We start from the raw sequence: 20737 nt of genomic DNA on the forward strand, positions 1-20737 counted from the left end.
ATTTTTTCAATTAACTTATCTTCTTCCTCAACCAACATCACCACACACAATCAATCTGCATTTTGCCACAATGTCAAGCCCAAGCATACCCCTATATCATTTGAAGGATTATGAAAATACGTAACTTCCAGTGCAATCATAACTTCTAGTGCAATCATCTACAAACACATGTATTAGGTCGGTTTCGATACTTTGCGTAAGGAGAGTGTATGTTCGAGTTTGCAATTCGCCCCATGGCCGTCTTTTTACCATCGAGTCACATACTAAGTTTACAAGAAGCCTTTTTTTTACTTCAAACTAAAGATATCTATGATATTCTCGGGAAGACATGCATTGGCATTATTGACATGTAAAGTAAAGGCACCAATAATGAATTCTAATAATAAAATGAATGAGTGAAATAATGCCTTATAGTGAAAATTTTTGGAGTTTACTTAATATGTTAGTCATCTAACGGTCAGGTGTGCAACTAAAATGAAATAATATCATATATGACCGTATTTGGCCATTAAATAGTGAATATATACTGAATAAATACGTTCTATAACAAGTCCCCTAACATCCTCTTACTGACTATAATTAAATTAGTTGTCTAATATATGCACAGATGACGACAATAGACAAAACTTATCCAACAGAGTTTCTTTTTTCATACGGATGAGCAATTTCCATATTTTGGAGTGTAAGGAAACGAAGAAAGTGAGTGTATGTGTCTTGAGGAAACTTCGTCAAATATTTTTCGTTTCTCGAAGAATCTGACAAACATCGTATATTTAGGTCAGTTTAACATTTTTTTTAGAACTGTTTTTGTTAATTATATCAAATTGTAAAGACATGATAACCGTTTGAATCTCTTCCAAGGAAGGCTTGAAAATTCCACGAAACTTCTGTCTATGGGTACGACAGATATGTACATGCAGATTGTTTGCTGCCGTTACCCTCTCGAGGAGAGAGCTCTCCCCTCACTGCTTCCATGCAACATACTGAAAGATATTGGAGCTAACTATAACCAATGACAGGGTGCTGTGTGTGAAATGCAACACACAAAAGAGGACAATTTATCACAATATTATGTGTGTTGTGTCTCACGGATCAGCGGCAGCTGGCAAGTGTGGGTTTTGATGTGTTGGAGGATAGAGCATGCAGTGTTCTACAAGTGTTAACGGATGATTCACAGACATAAGTAATGCATGGAAAGTGAGAGAGATAATTTTCAGAACAGCACTACCTATTCATTTAGATCCGTTTCACAGAGTAATCTCATAATCCGAGCAGTTAATTTTCCGGTCCTCATTTATAGAATTTATTCGAATTTGCTCAAATAAAAAATCGTTTAGCACTTAAAGTAATATTGTGAAAATTTCATTGTTTGTTAACAATATTGTGTTCATCCTTTCAAAAAAAAAAAATCATAATTAACTAGTTAGCTAAACGGCTTTTGATTTCAATGAGTTTTTGCAAGTTGATTCATCTCAGCAAAATATACCCAGCAAACCAAAATTCCCATTTTTCCCCTAAATAAACACTACTACAAATTAAAAATACCAAATTGAACTGCTCTACTTTGCCACAATCATCTACCTTAAGACAACAGTACCTCATTCTCACCTTCATTTTTCAATCCTAAACCCTAAACTCTAATAGATAGAGGAGGCCGAGGGCAACGACTTGCATGGGAAGGCTGGGATCGGGTCCTAACATCCGTGGTTGTGGCGGAGTACAAGTGGGAATGGTTGTGTGTATGATTGAATTTTTTTTTTTTTTTCATTTTTTATGGGCAAAATGGTAAGTTCGAATTTTGCTTGGTACGAAGAGCGTTTATGCTGGGTGGAAATAGAAGTATGTACCCAAATTAATTTGCCAAATATCTTGTTTTTTTTTTTGGAGTGTTTTCTACACACTATTTTTCATTTTCTTCACGTTCTTCTCAATTTTAACCTTTAATTCTCCTTTAATTTGTTTAATTTAATGACTAAAAGATGTTCAGAAATATACAATTTCCCATTTGTTTTCATCTATAACCTCTTTTGTTAGAAAATTAAATATTATTTGTCTGTATGTAACGGCCTTATTTGGATTAATATGCATGTATTTATGTTTTTTTGGTCGAAAATGAATAATTATATAAATGCAAGTCTATCTGTGTGCTTTAAGAGGTATAACATATTTATTTTGTTGTCAACCTTACACCGCTCGTAACTCCTGAGAGAGTCCAGTCTTTTTAAAGTACGTGGAGACTCATGCATGAATCGAAACAAACTCAGAAAATTCCAGGAAGTTGCCTTATCCTATATTTATATATGTAAAACCCATTGTTTCTTAACAAACAGAGAGAGAAAGAGAGATACTACATTTTCTGTTCATCAACGCTCCAAATACTTCATTCATTCGCGGTGAAGAAAGTGGAAGGGTTTAGGGTTTTGTTTTGATCGACATACCTATCATGGAAGAATCCCAGGAGGCTTTGAACAACATAGAGAATGGGATTAGTGATTATAACAAGGGTTCAGGAAATAATAGAGAGCAGTGGATCAATGTATCAAGAACACCACAAAATTTGTCAACTTCGATTGTACGAAAAAAATCCGACCCGATTCTTGTTTCGAATGTTCGATTCCAAATGCTTAGAAATATTCTCAACAATTTGCACGAGGTTGTTCTTGGCACCAAGCTTGCAGTGCTCTTCCCAGCCATCCCCCTTGCAATTCTGGCTGACTTTTATCACTTCGGGAGAGTAAGTGCATGTTCTCATTTAATTAATTAATTTGGAACAACAAATCAGAAATATGAGATTTTTCCTTCTTTTGTAAATTAATTGGTTTCTGATGTTCATTTGTATTTGTTCTAATTGTGCAATGTAGCCTTGGATTTTTGCTTTGAGTTTGATGGGACTCACCCCACTCGCTGAACGTGTCAGCTTCCTTACTGAGTAAGCAGTTTTGCTAATTAGAAAATAGTATTTTATAGAAGGAAATTGTTATTAGTAATATGAAAAAGTCATTTTACTTTCCTATAATTTTTCATTAAGAAATAGTGTGTGATGAATTTTTCAGAGTGCAAAGTGCAAATAGCAACTCTCTTAATTATGACATAAACACATATATATGTACACAATTTCTAACATTGTTTTTTTCCCTTCCAATTTTGTCTACTCAAATTAAATAATCCAGGCAAATTGCTTACTTCACTGGTCCAACAGGTACATTGATCTCACTTCTAATTAGAATATCCAGTTATTATTACTAAACAATATTTAATCAGTGTACATGGACTAATGCTATATATTGTTTTGGTTAATTAATTTTGATTAAATTTGCAGTTGGAGGACTTCTTAATGCAACATGTGGAAACGCAACAGAGATGATCATAGCATTATTTGCTCTTCGCCAAAACAAAATAAATGTTGTGAAATACTCCCTATTGGGTTCCATTCTTTCAAACCTCCTCCTTGTTCTTGGGACCTCTCTTCTCTGTGGAGGCTTGGCCAACCTGAAAAAAGAACAAAGATATGATAGAGTAAGAAATATTATGAATTGATAAAAACTTTAATTATCAACAAATTAACCCTTTTAATTCAACAAATTTAGAAAACCAATTAATGGGAGAATTTTTGTTAATTTCATTTCTTTTTTGGATTTAACAGAAGCAGGCTGATGTGAATTCACTACTTCTATTGCTGGGTTTACTATGCCACATGCTGCCACTGATGTTCAGATATGCCTCGGGGTTGGACAATCCCTTTGCCATCGACACTCTTCAGTTGTCAAGAACAAGCAGCATTTTTATGCTCATAGCATATGTCGCCTATATCTTCTTCCAGTTAAAAACCCACCGGCAATTGTTTGAGTCACAAGAGGTGATTAATCCCTATGCACTAACTATCAATAATTAACATACATGCGAGCTAGTTTGAGCTAGTTTGGAAGTGTTTTTAGAATGATTATAAAATGTTTCAAATAACCAAAAGTGTTTCCAGAAAACACTTGTGTTTTTATTAAAAATTTCAAAGTGTTTTTGATAAAGCGCTTTTGTTAGAACATGAAAAAACTCTATAACTTGTTCCAATGCGATATATAAGCAGGAAGATGAAGATGAAGACGAAGAAATAGCAGTGATAGGGTTTTGGAGTGCATTCAGTTGGCTGGTTGGTATGACAATTATCATAGCTCTCTTGTCTGAGTATGTTGTGGGTACGATCGAGGTATATATATATTTAGATATACATTATCATTATTCTAAGAACCCTAAACTTGATCAGATTTTCATAATTTTGGTTAAAATTCCGTAATCATGAATTTTGAAGCATTAGTTCCTCAGTAAATCCCTAATTATATGCATTTTTATTCAATTAGGCTGCATCAAATTCTTGGGGAATTTCTGTGAGCTTCATCAGCATTATTTTGCTACCAATTGTTGGGAATGCTGCTGAACATGCTGGTTCCATAATTTTTGCTCTCAAGAATAAGTTGGTAAGTTACACCTAAAAATTAAAAAGAAAAAGTTCATTAAAAGATCACTCGATAATCTTCTTTTAGATATTACATTGTTCTGAAATTAATCTGACTATCAATTTCTGATTTTTATGCAGGATATTTCTTTGGGAGTTGCTTTAGGTTCTGCATCCCAAATTTCTATGTTTGTGGTAAGATTATCACAAATCTAAGCTAAAAAAACACTTAAAACTGATTCACAAGTAATGTTGAGTGCTTTTAGTCTTTATAAAGGCACAAACAAGCCCTAAGATCCCATCGAGTGGATTTTGTTTGTTCTTTTGTAATATTGGCTAGTGACTATGAGCTCGTTTGGAAGTGCTTTTAAAATTGCTGAAAAAGCTTTTGATGAAAATATTTTTGAAATCAAATTATTAAAAATGTAAATAAATTCTGGAAAATTTTCTCTAAAAGTACTCTTTAATCATTTTAAAATTACTTCCTAACTACTCCTAATTTAAGTAAACCCATTTACAAAATTGAAAGAAAATTTCTTCAAACTTCTCCTAAGAAACCAAATTTTCCTGTCATTTTCAGATCCCTTTAAGTGTGATTGTTGCATGGATAATGGGCGTCCAAATGGACCTTGATTTCAGTCTCCTTGAAACTGGTTCTCTTGCTTTCACCATAATCATCACAGCCTTCACATTGCAGGTTTCCTCCTAAATCTACCCTCTATATATTTCTCACTTTTCTATGGGGATTTTGTAAATTAGTAGTAACGAAAATACATTCTCCTGTTCTTTTACTTTAATTTTTGGCTAAAAAATTTACACTATTCTCTTATTTCCAGGATGGAACTTCACATTATATGAAAGGAGTCATTCTTTTCCTATGCTACATTGTTATTGCCGCATGCTTTTTTGTTGACAAAATTCCCTCGAGTAAGTGGCTCTATCGTTGTAATCTACTTAGAGATAAAAAAAAAAAAAAAGTAGGATAGTGTTATCCACACACTTATTTTAACGTCTCACACCATCGTATCAAATGAATTGAATAAGATCAATAGCAAAAAATTAGCAAGAGTGTGAGTGGTAAAATTGGCGTGTGAATAGTTTTATCCAACAAGTATAGTGACTTTTGCACTATCGTTTACACCTCATGCTTCTCATGTCTTTGGATTGAATCATCAAAAGAGAATCAAGAGACGTGAATTTTTTTTTAATCTTAACTAAAAACCATCAACTGACTTTATTTCATTGCACTAATAAGTATATTATGAACTTTCATGACAGATGAGACACTTGTGGGCAATTTGGGAACACTGCATGAACCATCCTCTGGAATCTTGTTTGCTTGAAGTATCGTGGGATCCCAAATCAAGAGATTTAGATTCATTTGTCACCCTATTGGTTCATTGGAAAAAAATTTCACAGTGTGGACTCTGCACTTGGACATGAAGGGGAAGTTTCCCTCTGAAGATGTTTGTATATAACTTCTGCTCTCATGTCTATTTAATAAGGTTTTAATTTGCTTCATTTTGGTTAAACTAGTGGGAAATTGAATGAATTTGATTTAAGCAGAGGACAAAAATTTCAGTGAGGACTCTGCACTTGGACATGAAGGGGAAGTTTCCATCTTTTTATAATTACAATAATATTCATGGAAATAAAAATTCTTCATTTTAGAGTTCAACTTTTTATAAATATTATGAAATGTCATAAGTTTGACAAGCGTGAATCATTTCTACACATCTCTATTTATTTTTGGGAGTAGAGTGATCTCCCATCCAAATCCTTTCCCCTCTTCTTCCCTTGAGAAACTTTTTAGGGTGACGAGAACATAGCTCAGTACACCACGTGTCATGATACAATTGGTTGAACATTTTTTTTAACGTTTCCAACCAATTCTAGTATTATATTTGGTGTACCAAATCGTGTTATTGGCACACTGAAAAATCTATTCCTCCCCTTCTCTCTCTCTTTCTCACACTTTTATCTTTGTCTATATCTTTATAAAGAAGTTAATACAAGATATTGTCATAACTTAATCATGACTTTTCAAATAGGAGGAAAAGAGAATTTAGATGAGAGAGAATCTTACTCCTTATTTTTGTTTCTAATTTTTTTAGTTTATTCAATATAAAAATCATAAATAAATAAAATTGTGGAGAAGGAAAAAATGAAAAACAAATGGTCATTAATTGTGTGTTTTTATTTTATCTATGGCACCGTTACCATAGCAACATGTATGGCACCGTTACCATAGCAAAATATATGATAAAATTATTCAAATTAGTGCATGCATGTCCTACCAATTTTGTGTTCTAACTTTGCTACCACTTCAAGAAAGTTGTGGAGATTGCTTCCCAACAAAGGGCTTTGGTCTCCAAAGTGATGGTAATTTTATATGCTTTATTCTTGTGTCTCCAAACTACCTTCCCTTCACAGCACCAACTAATTATAATACATGCTAGAAAAATACTAAGAAGATTCTCTTAAAGTATGATTCTTTATAGATTCTTTGTCACCTTATGTTTTTTGCACAATATTATTTTATAATGTTAATACGAAAATTGACGTTAAATTATAAGGTAGCAGAGAGTTACACTTTTCAAAGAGCCTCCTAAATATTTCTCTACATGCTATATTGAGTTACCCTTTGTATACGTAATACAATTTAGTTTTCACTTGCAAAGTTTTGTCCTTAACTTTGGCCTTACCCTTGTTAAGTTGTTTGTATACAATGGTGAATTTACGAATTTTTCCTTCTGAGCGTAAGATGAAACTCAGACGTCACAATGGCTAATTGCTCTTAGCTATATATCTACCTTGCTTATGAGCCTCTTTGATATGTTTTGTCAAACCATTTTCTTACGTAGTAGCCTTACTAAAACAGAATATCGCCAAAACATTAGACAATTTCATGTGTAACAATAAGGAAAATTGTGGGCAATTGTGTACACAGACACTTATGTCATGTGGATCCCTCAATATTGTTATATTTCGAGAATAGTATAGAAACATCTTTGTAAAGAGGAAGATTGAAAGTTGAATCTTTTTTTCTCAAATAAAAGTCGAACTCTTATTGTGAATATGAGATAAGTACTCTACCATTAAATTTATCAACCTCAACTATATCGACAACTTAAATAACACAAAACCACTCAATATTGTATTTTAAAATATAATGTAACCATAAAGCCAGCAATACAACGGCAAGGGTCACATTCTGCCGGCAGACTTGCCATCTAATAGGCTTTGACGCCGCAAAGAATTGTGCCAGCAATCCTCAAAAGAAGGGGACACTATTTCTAGCAATTTTTCAATGCTTTTAGAATGCGCTACGTAGCGTTATTATTTTACTCAAATTAATATAACACATGAATTTATTTGTTAATAATATATTCTACCGGAATTTAAAAACCGTGTCGTCCACCGTTATTATAACATATGAAAATGTATCACGTTTGTGTTTCTGATACCATAAAAGTTTCCCAAACTAGTTGTTGATTTTAAGTGAGCATATATTGTATTTGTCTAAACTAGGAAAGGGTATTCCATGTATTGTGTGGATCACGGCCATATAGGATTACAATCAGGATTTGACTTTTCTATTTTATATATAGGTCATATTATTCCTCCATATATTCTTCCATATATCAATCCAGGAACTACCTAGCTCTTTCTTAATTGTGCTAATGGCAGCTGAAGAAACTGAGAACCCAGAGGCTGGCAATGGCATTGAACATGTAGCAGCCATTTTCGGGGTCACCGGGCTAGTTGGGAAGGTGCTGGCCAGAGAGCTGGTCACAAAACCCAAATGGAAGGTTTACGGCATAGCTCGTAATCCGGAGATCATGCCACCTATTGATCAACGTTCTTCAAACTTCCATTTCATCCAATGTGATCTGCTAAACCGTTCGGAAACCGAAGAACGGCTGTCACTGTTGCAAGATGTTACTCATGTGTTTTGGCTCACCTGGGCAAGCCGATACCAGTTGGATAGCGTTGAGTGTTGTGAGCAGAATAAGGCCATGATGTCGAATGCATTGGATGCCATTGTTCCGAAAGCGAAGGCATTGAAGCATGTTTCTCTCCAGACAGGGATGAAGCATTACGTGTCGTTGCTAGGGCCTTTCGATGATGAAGCAGAAGCTCGGTACTACGATGAAGATTGCCCGAGAGTGGATAAAGGGTGCAACTTTTACTATGTCCTAGAAGACTTGCTAAAGGAGAGGCTGGTTGGTAAGGTAGCTTGGTCGGTACACAGGCCTGGTTTGTTAATTGGTAGTTCTCGTAGGACTGTGTACAATTTTATGGGGAGTTTATGTGTTTTCGGAACCATTTGTAAGCATTTGAATCTGCCTTTTGTGTTTGGAGGGACAAAAAGGTGTTGGGAAGAGACTTGTATCGATGGCTCGGATGCCAGGCTAGTAGCTCAACAGCACATTTGGGCAGCAACCAATGTTGATTTATACTCACATTCCACTGATGGTCAGTCATACAATGCAATCAATGGGCCAAGTTTTACATGGAAGGAGATCTGGACGGCTCTTGGAGAGAAATTCGGAGTAGAAGTAGTACACGGAAGTGCATTTTCGGAGGAGTTCTGGTATTCGAAATCCATGGCTGACAAAAAAGAAGTATGGAAAGAAATTGTAGCAGAGAAGGGACTGATTCAAACTGAGATGGAAAATTTGGCCAATTGGGAATTCTTGGATCTCTTGTTTCGTTGTCCGTTTAAGCTACTGGGAACCCGAAACAAAGTTGATCGACTAGGTTTTACTGTAGGGTATAAGACACTGGATTCAATCTTGTACTGGGTAGATTGTATGAGAGATGAAAAGTTAATACCTTAAACTTAAAGCATATGAATTTTTTACATTTGGTTAAAATTGTTCCAGTAATTTGTGGAGAAAGTGGAGCTCCACAAACTCCTCCTATACATGTTTTTGTTGACTACATTATTTCTTGTTCCTTAATTTATGATCATACAGGGTGTTTTTGTCTCCTCCTATTTTTACTCATCTTGTCCCCAGCCTCACTTTAACTGCAAAGGAGGGGGCTGCCTGCACTGCCTATTTTTTATATTTTTTATTATACAACTGATTGCGAGGGAGTGGAAATCGAACCTATGGTCTCGAGGGTAAATGTGTTAACCGCTTGAACTACAAGCTCTACGTACATATATACTACCTAAGTTTCATATTCAACACACTTCCTATTCGTGTGCTGGATTTCTCATGACTACCATCTGTTTTTATAAATTTGGTTTTAATGTTATCATTTTCATATTGTTTACTAGGTAATTCGTGCAATCCTCTTGCAGACACCCTAAATCCTAAATGCTTATCTGTAAAACAAAAGAGGGTTCATTTCCGCTATAAACATAGTATCGACTATCGACACATGAAAGAAATTGTGTTACCTTATGATGTCTGATGTCTTCGCTTGGTGGCAGCTTGACGCTATTTTCCTCTCACTTCTGCTTGACTACCTTCCTTTTTAGAATCTCTGTAAAGAAAATCCCACAACATCATAGATCAGTCCTTTAACGTCCTCCGTCTGATGATACCTCTGCAAAACAAGGTTAAAACCGAACAGTGGACACAATAATCTCAAGCAAGCAATCACTTGTTAAAGGACTGTATATCAGTACTTCAAATTTTGAAAAAGGAAAACGAAGGCGCCATGAAAGCATTGCATCGTCTATTCTTATTAATATTCTCAAATCGGACAGTTAATTGACAATAGAATGTACAGTTAGACAGCAGTCTATGTACTTCGCCCTGCTCATAGAGTTCCAACTGTTAAATTGGGACCGCTAATTCATATATAAATTTCTCCATAGATTGTAACTATCCTCATGAGTTCTTTAGTGAGAAGGGAAAATTTGTGATTTTGTTGACCAGTAGATGGCGTTGTAAGCGAAGGCTACGCCACTTGAGCTTTGATTTCTCCGACAACTTTGATGTGGAACTTAAGTCTCTTACTCATGACATGGATGATGGATCGTTCTTTCAAGATTCTGAAACGCGGGAAGATCATGAAGTTGGAAGAACTGAACCCTCGACTCATCTTTTCTGAAAGTTGAGGAACTTCACTGAGAGCGCAAAGACACTGAAGAAAAGGAGGCAAAAGCAAACAAGCACGGCGACTGAAACTCCAATCATCCCAGGGCCATAACCAAGATTGACCTCCAAGTACTCTTTCACGGTGCCCTGAAACGTAGGTCCTTTCATCGTGGTCTCCACATCACCAAGTTGCGAGGTGATAATACCTCGAAGGGTCCATGCCACTGGACAGATGTAGTAAAACCACATCCACCATCCCGGGATATGCTGAAATGAAATTTGTACAAAAACCAAAGGTTAGTTAATGAGTGAAAATGATTGGTTTTATGAAACAAAGGTTGAGACATTGAATAATGAACTAGACATGCCGCGATTTTAAGCATATTACTTACTGGCTTTGGGACAAGAAAACCCGAGAGGAGATTCCACAAAGAGTAGAAAGCAGAGGAGACGACAGCCGCAAGATGTTGAGAAGATGTGAGACCAACAGCCGCCATACCATAGAAGGTAAAGTAGGTGAATGTGAGGAACATGAACACAATATAGAGCAAAAACTTTCCTACAACACATAACCAAACAGAATTTGAATTTTCAGTTACAGTGTGCACTTGTGAATTTAGAAAATAATACTGTAGTCAAACAAATGATAATATCACAGCTAATGGAAAGACCAATTCCAAATAACGTGTTTTAGAAGGAAAAATTAGGGATCTTACTAAGCGTCCTTTCAAAATGAACCATGAAGTATGTGATTACACCGTATACTATTGTCTGCACAGCAATGTATGGGATCTCGACAAGGCCCTGCAGTCGAGAAGGCAAATAAGATAATTACCGCATGTTCTTTCGTAGATTAAAATTTTGCAAACATTTTCGTTATAGTATGGCACTTACCTGTGCTGCTGCATAAGCTAATGGAGAATACATCCCGGCTGCTTTCTCTCGATAGAATACTGTCCTCTCAATTGAAACAATTGGCTGCACTGAAGAAGCGTTATTGACCCCAAGAAACAAGCAAGCGGCATAAAGAGCTCCCATAACCATCATTAGTGCTTGAGGTGAGTCCCTATGGAACATATTGGTGGAATGATTCGTAACTTCGTTAAGAAATTGCAATAAGGGGTAAAATACTTTTGCCATCATGTTCGAGTGTGAGGATGCATATACCACATGTCATACGTGAGATGCAAAGTTAAAACCCTAGCAATTCTTAAGTCTTTGTCTTTGATCATATCATGGAAACTGTAATATGTTCTCACTCAATTCCAACACTCGTATATTCGTAGAAAGACTCAAGATTTCTGCTACCAAATGCTTCCCAAGGGTGGTTATCAATGCCAAAGCATTTGCCTGCCCAAGTAGTTAATGATGCTCTTAAGATCTAAGATATAGCCTTAAATTCATTTGTAATTGGTCATTCCATCGAGTCTGCTTTGAGAATGTACGTAGAGATTTGAAACTACGAGAAGCCAAACAATTCAGCATGCCAGTGAATAGTGCGCAATTAGAGCAATGTGAGCTCGAAATGCAACTAAATTTCAAAACTTACTACAATAGAGATGAGGTGTACCTTTTGGTACCAACATTCCAAAATGCCGAACCAAATACCAGTGCACTGATCGTTGTAAAAATCAACCTCATGGCATTATAATGTGGACTTCTCCAATATACAAGATTTTGTTTCCATAAGCAGATCAAAAACTGCGACAGTGTAGTTTGAGAATATGTCGATGCAAACTTCAATGGTTCTGAACCAGATGGAGGAATACTAAATTGTTTGATGGACTCTTCTACCTCCCTGAAGCAAGATTTAAAGAAATTTGTTAAATAAGAATCAGTTCCCACTAACAACAAAGAATAAGGAAGTAGATAGAATCAGCACAGGTCTCAGTCGCATTATAAACGTAACATGAAATTAAATACCTGTATTGGTCTGAATTTCTGTAAACGTTTGCGAAGTCTTTACCAATTCTCTCTTCACAAGCAGGTGTAGTAACCTCAAGCATCCAGGTTGCTGGATTGTACCCGCTGGGAATTGGACTGATTCCGTTGATTCCCTGCACAAGAAAATGAACCAGTATATTATTTTGCTTGACACGATAATGAGTGGACCGATTAGATTAAGGATTAAGTATACAACCAGGTTATTACAATGTTACCTGAAAATAATTTATCATTGTCTGCGAGTGCAAACCAAGTTTTCCTCCATATATAACTTGCCCCCCTCGTTTCATAAGAAGAAGCTGCGTATCAAATCAAATTCACAATTAGAAGAAGACAGTGCATGCATGACATTTGGTTCTTATATGAAAGCTTTCTGTCGGCTCTTACTCAATGATCTAACCAACCTCATCAAATGCCTCAAATATATCAATACTTGGTTGATGTATAGTACAGACAACCGTTCTTCCTGTATCAACAGTATTACGAACAGTCCGCATCACAATGGCTGCTGCCCTTGCATCGAGTCCTGATGTAGGTTCATCCATAAAGATAATTGAAGGATTTGCAACAAGCTCCACAGCGATTGTCAGGCGTTTTCTTTGCTCTGTTGATAAGCCTGAACTGCCAGGCAAACCGACCAAAGCATGCCTTAGAGGATCAAGCTCTACTAATCTCATTACTTCTTCAACAAATTCCTGAAATGAAAGTAGTACAGTTATGTCAAAAACAAACTGGAAAGATGAGGAAAGACAAAGTGACCATAAATATCTGAAGAAGTATGAATCAGCTCACGAGTCTTTTCTCTTTGCTGACTTCCTTTGGCAGACGAAGAGAAGAAGAAAACAGCAGGGATTCCTCAACTGTAACTTGAGGAGAATGTATGTCATTTTGCTCAACATATCCCGATATTCTGGCAAAAGTACGTTGCACTTTTGGGTAACCAGATATTCTGATATCTCCTTCAATGTATCCCCCAGTTTTCCTACCAGCAAGGACATCCATCAAAGTGGTCTTACCAGCTCCACTAGACCCAACTAAAGCAGTAAGAACGCCTGGTGAAAATACTCCGCTCACATTCGCCAAGAGTTGCAACTTATTTTCTGGTATTCCTTGCGACTTCATTTCCTAAAAGTTCAAACATCCCTCAGCTTGCATCAGCTAGAATATCCAAATCCACTACAAAAACGTGACGCACTATAATCTAGTTCGCATCACATATGTATAAAGAATAAAAGAACAAAAGGAAATCAAAAGCACCAAGGCAACAGACCTTTGGCATGTCAACAAAGTAATTAACATTATGGAAAGTCATTGTCAATGGCTGAAACGGTAAGATCATTCCCTTTTTGGGGCTGCTAGTTTCAGTCGATTTTGGGTTTGGTTCAGCCACTGCATAATCAAATTAATTTTTTTTAGAGATATTTTTTCTGATCACAAATATTACAACAAACCTGGTGCCACTTAAATATCAAATTATAAACAGATCACTTGGCAGATTTGGAGACTGACCATCTGCAGCAGGGCTCCCTTCTGTGTTGTCAACTGGAACCACTGTCTGGTTCTTCCTAAGTGCTGTCAATAACAATAACCTTCAGAGATCATTAAAACAAATATGAACACATAAAAACACACAAACCTTTGTTTAAACTTACGATTTAGGTAGAGCAAGGCCATAGTCACAAGGCCATTGAAAAGTATGGCATAAAGCAATAAGGCACCAACTCCAATCCAATACCAATGATCACCAGTTGGTAAGCTGTGTGAGTGAAGAATATTGTGCCCGATTGTGTCATCATTAACAGCAGATTTCTGCAAAGTAAGAGTGTCCAGAACCAGTAGAATTAATCCATATGAAGCCGAACAAAAGAATGTACTGATCCAAAGTTAACCATAAAGCTGAAGAGCATACCTTCATCCACCTTGTAGCAGCAAATTCGTTTACGGACATAGCTCGTTGCCCATAAGATAGTGGGGATACCCAAAAGGCCCAAACCCACCATGACTTAATGCTTGCTGAAGAAATAAACAACCAAATTATCAAAATAAAAAACAAAATATGAAAAAACCCTTGTGTGTTAAATTCTAACAATAACTAATCTCTGAATCAACAAAAGATTTTTAATACCTTTCGGAATGATGAATCCACCCAGCAAGAATATAATTAGTAGCGCAGCTGATCCAAATGTATTGGCAATGACCATATCTCGCGTAATAGAAGCCATGAACCGAAAGAGACCCAAAGCCATTTGGTGCACTGAGAACAGTAAAAGCATGAAACGGAAAAACCTGAAATATTTATGAAAAGTAATGAGTATTGAACAAACTGTAAGAATTTGAGCATCTTTGAGCATATGAGTAAACAGAGAATACCTTCCAGCAGCAGGAGCAAAACCAACAGTGTAGTATACGACACAAGACCATACAACAGCTTCAATAACGGAGTAAGGAATACGCAGAAGCCAACTCACGACAGACCATGCCCACGCAGGATGAAAGAAATTGTCCCTTTGCTTGTAAAAGACTGGGAGCCGAGATATCATAAGAGGCAGCTCAGAAAATCCATTAAACATCATGTGCACCAGCCCAAAAAACAAGCAAGAAAGATAAAGTTCTCCATGTCCCTCATCTGTCGGGTGTAGTCTTGTTCGCAGAAACATTGTGCATGTAACAAATCCAACAAATGCAACCTTTAAGAGACATAGAAAACTCGGATAAGAATCTGCTAAAAATAGAAATTTTCAAATTTCAAATAGCACTTTATATCTTCATTTGTTAGAAAGTTATATATCAAGTCGACTCCCAGTTGATAAAAACAATTCAACTAACTACAAACATATGGCACCCTGTTGACAATGATATTGATACCCAGTAAGAGACTAATTGTAGACAGGCAATGATACACAATTTTAAAATCAAGATTCGAAAGATGTACGAGAAGTACATAAGCAACAGAGTAAAGCATACCTGGAACGTCCTAAATATATAAAGAAACCTATGCCTGCTGATCAACAGGATTTCTCGCGAAAAGCATGCTTTACAAAGTTCCCATCTTGAGACTGCATATTTTGATTTTGCCAACGCTGCAGGATGAGTATTAGACTTATCATATGGATCCGAAAGCTCAGACTCCAGAGTCCTTCCAAATTTGGAATTTTTGAAGGCTTCGGCAATTTGTGGAACAGAAAGGTACACATATGGTTTCGATTTATCAGCCCAATACTGAGATTGGTCCTTTTTAGAAGTCACCTGGAAATAAAACAAGTTATACCAATGCAAGCAACCTAAAAAGATGAAATCATCTTGTTCTTTTACAATTATATATACCTCTTGAAGAAAATCTGCAACTCCCTTGCGTGGGGGTAGACGAAAGCCTAATGACTCGAAGAATTCCAATACTTGGGCACGAGGACCATGATAAACCACATGCCCTTCTGATAACAGCACCAGGTCATCAAACAGATCAAATGTCTCGGGCGCAGGCTGAAGAAGAGCCATTAGTATTGTCGCATCCATTAGATGAACAAAGTTCCGAGTGCATTTTACAATTTGGAATGTAGTAGAACTATCTAGTCCAGTAGAAATTTCATCCATAAATAGGGCTTTTCTTGGGCCAACAGCCATTTCTCCTGCAAAACCATTAGCTTAATTTTTACAATTGGATGAAGGGAAAGTCACAAAGGCAGCCGAAATCAGTTAAGAATTCCTACATTTGTAAATAAAAGACGTTTTTGGTTCTTAAAAATAAAAACAAAAAATCATATTGATCTTGGATGCAATCAGTTAGAAATGCTCAAAGAGCTTAAACAAAATAAAACTTCTCCAGCCAAAAAATGTAAACATAACCATTCAGCCGTACTCCAAATGAATTAAACATCAATCACTTCAAAATTATGTTTACAAATATTAACTCGGTTAAAGAATACATTTAAATTCATGATAGCGAGTGCGAGAGATACCTGTGGTGACCCTTTTCCTCTGTCCACCTGATACGCCTCTTACCATTTCGTTTCCAACAATTGTCTCTGAACATACATCAAGACCAAGCACTTTCAACACATAATCTGTTGAAACACTGTGCTTTTTACCGCCAACAGATGATGCCTGTGGATTGTGGATTCAAATTCATTACAAAGAACACATACGGAAAAATAAAATAAAACCTTTATTACTAAAACAGTTACAGAATCCAAAATTCATTTTTTTTTTATTGTGTCAAAATTAAATTATAATAACAAACCTTCATATATGCATCAATTTCTGGATCCGGCCTTATGTTCCTTTCCCTCTCTAACCGTACCAAATCGTTCATGTATGCTACAGCATAAAACAATTGACAAAAACAGCGGAAGAATATTACCAGTACTCGATTGAACATGAAACCAATTGCTGAAATTAAGAATATCTACACATTGAATGTAACAAAATTGCAATTAACAGGAACACACCTGCAAAGCCTTCGCTTGCACCTTGACATCTAGCTGCAAAATCCAACGTTTCTCTTACGGTCAGTTCTCCAATATGATTATCTGTTTGGCTGATGTAAGCTGCAGTTCTTTGAACGCAAAACTCGTTGAGCTTATGGCCATTGTAGGTAATGGTACCGCTTTTCTGGAAAGAAAATCCCAAAGTGTTAAAAATGATGTATAACGCTATGCATGTGAGTTAAACCGAGACATTATATTTTTTAGCACATATTTCTTATGTGAGAATCAACATGCAATAAGGGATATCCTCTCATCAATTAATAGGGTGAAGAGAAGAATTGATCATATAAATATTGAATGAAAGCGTAACGGTCTTTTCAGTATTTTTCAAATTTTGAACAGATGATTGTAGTTGGATTGGTGAACAGCGTTCGAAGAACTTCTAAAAAGGAAAGTGACCAAAACCATATACATACATAGAAGCAAACTGAAAGGGAAAGATGACTTACAAATTTACACACAAATTACAGCTTGTGACAAAAAAAGTATTTGCCAAAAAAGGAAATTTAAACAACTACTAATTGCTGACCTTTAAGTTGGGGTCAAGTTTTCCTGCAAGAGCCAAAAGCAAAGTGGATTTTCCAGAACCTGGAGGACCTAAAAGCAATGTCATCCTACAAAAGGAAAACAATAGATGCATTAAATAAAAGGAAAACTAATAAAAAGTTCAAAAAAAAACTTTAGTTTTAATGAAAAATGACAAATAAATGTGTAGTGCATAGTACCAGAGAATGGTAAAAATGTAGTTTTTCGTTAAAAGTGAACAATACTGGGAGTGTTTCATTAAAACTCCCTTAAATAAATTACACTTGTATGCTGATATATGGTTACACAACACATGATAGAAGTGAATTTAAAACTAAATTAAATTGCATTTAAACTAAACATATTTTTTACTTCTAAATCAATTAAAAAAGGTACTTCTAACACGAAAACAATAATTACCTTCCGGGTTTAACAACGCCTCTAATGTTGTTCAAAATGGTTAAAGAATGTCTCTTAGGTCGAAATATCCTCAAACCAGTTAACAAACCCTGCATTCAAATATATAATAGCACTATCAGATATATCATTTTGCATGTGGTTTAATATCTAAATGGATATAATGTTAGATTTATATACATGTGTCCCGGATTCGAAACTACTTCATCTCCTAAGAAATGTCATTTTGAAAGTGAAAAAAAATGATAATTGAGCTTTCTTGGATAATTATTTATTACATACCTCTAAAGCATTACGACTATAGTTGATTAGAGTAGGCAAGGCTCTTGATCCAGTCTGAACGTTTGCCGCCACTTTCAGATTATCATACCGTACTTCAACCTTTGCGACCTCCAATCCCACTCTTCAATTAACACAACAAGAACAAATAAAGTCAGACAAACAAATTAAAGGTAAGCAAAATTACTAACCATATAAAGAAATTAACCAGCATTTGATGAAGCTTCGGCTTCAAATTAGTATAAAGAAATTAACCATGCATCCCAAATTTGGTAAGTTAATTTGTATTCGCAGTTGGATTTGCCCTTAAAAACAGAAATAATTGCAATATATTTGATTAAAACCAAGAAAAAAAACCTACACATGTGGTATTGTGCAAATAGTTTTACGAAAATTGCGTGCTTAATTAATGTAGCTCCTAACAACTGATAATGTTAATGAAAATTTCTTAGAAAATATAATTACAGAAGAAATTTCAGCGTCTCTAAATTGTCTATAACATTCATGTTTTTTTTCGTAAAAGTGTTTTCGACTATGAAACATAACGAAAATTTTAAGCATGTTCATACTCTGATGCTTCCCCTATATGCGGGTCCCACCGGCCAATCACATGCATGCAAGAAAAAATCACTCCTTTTTTCTCAAGTTTTCCCTTTTGTTTTGAAAAAAAATAATTTCTGAAAATTAATCTAAACCCATATTTCTTCTGTGATCTTCAACCATACACCAAATCCATGAACTAGAGAGAGAAAGAGGAGATATATAGATAGATAGAGAGAGAGAGAGAGAGAGAGAGAGAGAGAGAGAGAAAGGGAGAGAGAGAATGGCCGTTCGTACTTATCGAGACGCTCTTTAACAGCGGAGAGCAAGAGATAGTTATCTTGATCGTTAGTGGCCAACGCTTTTTTGACGACGAGCTCCCGATTGAACCGATCCAGCTTCCTCACGTCAACCGTCTCCACCTTTTCGCCACCGCTTCTTCCATCGGACTCCCTCTTCCTCACCAGCGCCGTGTTCGTCCGCCTCTGCGACGGCAACCTCCCGATCGCCGCCCACATCAGCTCCTCCTCGTCCTCCGCCACCGACTCGGCATTCGAAGGCCGAGCGAACGACTCGTTCCCCGCCTCTATCTCGAAGTACTCGCTCCCGTTCGACGCCGCCGCCATTGTTGCTGCCGCACCACCTCCGGCCGATCTCGACCGTCCGATCACTCACCCTCTCTCTCTCTCTGTTAATTTTCTGAGAGATCTCTTAGTTCCGAGAGTTTCGATTTAACCAGAAATCCTAACAGACTTGGAGAGAAATGAGGACTGTTGGGAATCATGGGCATGCACGAGTACTCTGAGCTGTGGGGGCATTATGGTCATTTTATATGTGGGCTAAAAGTTAAAGCCCCGCGAATTTTGAAGACTGCGTGTTTCCGATTTTGCCCTCGGCGTTTTCGTTTCCGGAGGGGGAAACGCGATGCGATTGGAACAGCTTTCGTTCTAGAAGTTTGGGGTTCGTTTTGGGAAGGAAATTTCTTTTCTGGTCCGGTTCTTAAGGTGTTGGCACTAATTAAAGTTTTCTGGAATTACAAATTAAAATCGATTTTAATTGGTTTGTAATTAATTAGTTGAGTGAGCATATTATAATTTTGTTCTTGAAAACATAATATTTCAAGAAATTAAATTTTGTTGTCTATCTGCAAAGAGAAATGCTAAGGGACTATGTTTTCGAAAACTTTACGATACTTCACAGTTTAATGTTAATTCTCGTATTAATATTATAAAATATTGTGTCAAAAGCCTGAAGTGGAAAAAAGTCTCGCTTTTCATAAAGTCTTCTTAACATTTCTCCTCTGCAAATTATGTGTAATTACTCTCTTGAAAAAACAATATGTGGGTGTGTTTATTGCAAGAAAAGTAATCGTTAGTAATGTCCCAAATTTTTAGTGTAATCGAAACACAAGCTCATACATTATTTGTTATCATAGTATAGGTGGAGAATGAGTATATTTTCGAGTGCTCATTCACTTGTTCACGAGACATGGAGCCATGATGTACCAATTTGTATACTAAATTCATGAAAACATCTCTGGTTGCGATGAACTTAGGATTTTATTACTGTTTGCCTCATTAACTTTAAATTTAATTACGAGCCTCAATAATCTTTTAAAATGTACCGATCTGTCTCATAACATTATTGATTTATTATTTTCGTCAAGTTTCATCTGCTTTAGTGGTGGAGATTAACAATTCTCATCGAATTATTCATAATTGTAAACCATAATGTTAAATCAATATTTTTATTCCAACTTAAAAAATAAACATCGTCATATTACTATATAGCACATTTTAAGATACGAAAGTGCTATTCGCACGACTATTTTTGTCTCCCACACACTCTCGTTTATTTTTATCACTGATTTTCTTCAATTCATAAAACTGAGAAGAGTGTAAAACATAAAAATGATCGTGTGAATAGGACTAAGTATTTCTTCTTATTTAATTTGTTTGAGAATAGCATGTTTTATAGTTTGTATGACATGTTTCTGGATCGGATAGGATTTGTAGCCACCCGCCACTGCTTTTGTGGGTCTT

At 36.1% G+C, this 20737-nt stretch overlaps 3 protein-coding genes across 5 annotated transcripts; 2 read left to right on the forward strand and 1 right to left on the reverse strand.

Moving 5' to 3' along the window:
- Nucleotides 1-2306: 2306 nt before the first annotated feature.
- Nucleotides 2307-6125, forward strand: LOC126589030 (vacuolar cation/proton exchanger 3-like). Its single transcript, XM_050254208.1, has 11 exons — nucleotides 2307-2734; nucleotides 2862-2929; nucleotides 3171-3199; nucleotides 3320-3516; nucleotides 3644-3856; nucleotides 4082-4201; nucleotides 4353-4469; nucleotides 4589-4642; nucleotides 5028-5144; nucleotides 5284-5374; nucleotides 5726-6125. The coding sequence occupies exons 1-11, from the start codon at nucleotides 2444-2446 to the stop codon at nucleotides 5788-5790; spliced, it is 1362 nt and encodes a 453-aa protein (XP_050110165.1). The 5' UTR covers nucleotides 2307-2443; the 3' UTR covers nucleotides 5791-6125.
- Nucleotides 6126-6265: 140 nt separating this feature from the next.
- Nucleotides 6266-9426, forward strand: LOC126589031 ((S)-8-oxocitronellyl enol synthase CYC2). The gene has a single exon (XM_050254210.1). The coding sequence runs from the start codon at nucleotides 8131-8133 to the stop codon at nucleotides 9289-9291; it is 1161 nt and encodes a 386-aa protein (XP_050110167.1). The 5' UTR covers nucleotides 6266-8130; the 3' UTR covers nucleotides 9292-9426.
- A 671-nt stretch (nucleotides 9427-10097) lies between these two features.
- On the reverse strand, nucleotides 10098-19448 carry LOC126589034 (ABC transporter G family member 31). 3 transcript variants are annotated; one of them, XM_050254214.1, is made up of 24 exons: nucleotides 18993-19448; nucleotides 18159-18279; nucleotides 17880-17968; nucleotides 17464-17548; nucleotides 16896-17058; nucleotides 16688-16764; nucleotides 16407-16551; nucleotides 15775-16076; nucleotides 15415-15696; nucleotides 14576-15137; nucleotides 14360-14463; nucleotides 14103-14259; nucleotides 13960-14022; nucleotides 13721-13839; nucleotides 13243-13575; nucleotides 12855-13145; nucleotides 12666-12749; nucleotides 12430-12563; nucleotides 12077-12304; nucleotides 11401-11572; nucleotides 11223-11310; nucleotides 10899-11065; nucleotides 10500-10773; nucleotides 10098-10418 (listed from the first exon to the last, which is right to left on the reverse strand). In XM_050254214.1, the coding sequence occupies exons 1-23, from the start codon at nucleotides 19319-19321 to the stop codon at nucleotides 10507-10509; spliced, it is 4362 nt and encodes a 1453-aa protein (XP_050110171.1). In that variant the 5' UTR covers nucleotides 19322-19448; the 3' UTR covers nucleotides 10098-10418; nucleotides 10500-10506. The 3 variants fall into 3 exon arrangements, with proteins under 3 accessions (XP_050110171.1, XP_050110172.1, XP_050110170.1); XM_050254215.1 differs by having other exon boundaries at nucleotides 10098-10773; nucleotides 14576-14736; nucleotides 14821-15137; nucleotides 18993-19446; XM_050254213.1 differs by having other exon boundaries at nucleotides 10098-10773.
- Between the last annotated feature and the right edge of the window lie 1289 nt (nucleotides 19449-20737).

The sequence above is a fragment of the Malus sylvestris genome, chromosome 11 (assembly GCF_916048215.2).
Source record: "Malus sylvestris chromosome 11, drMalSylv7.2, whole genome shotgun sequence".
NCBI lineage: Eukaryota > Viridiplantae > Streptophyta > Magnoliopsida > Rosales > Rosaceae > Malus > Malus sylvestris.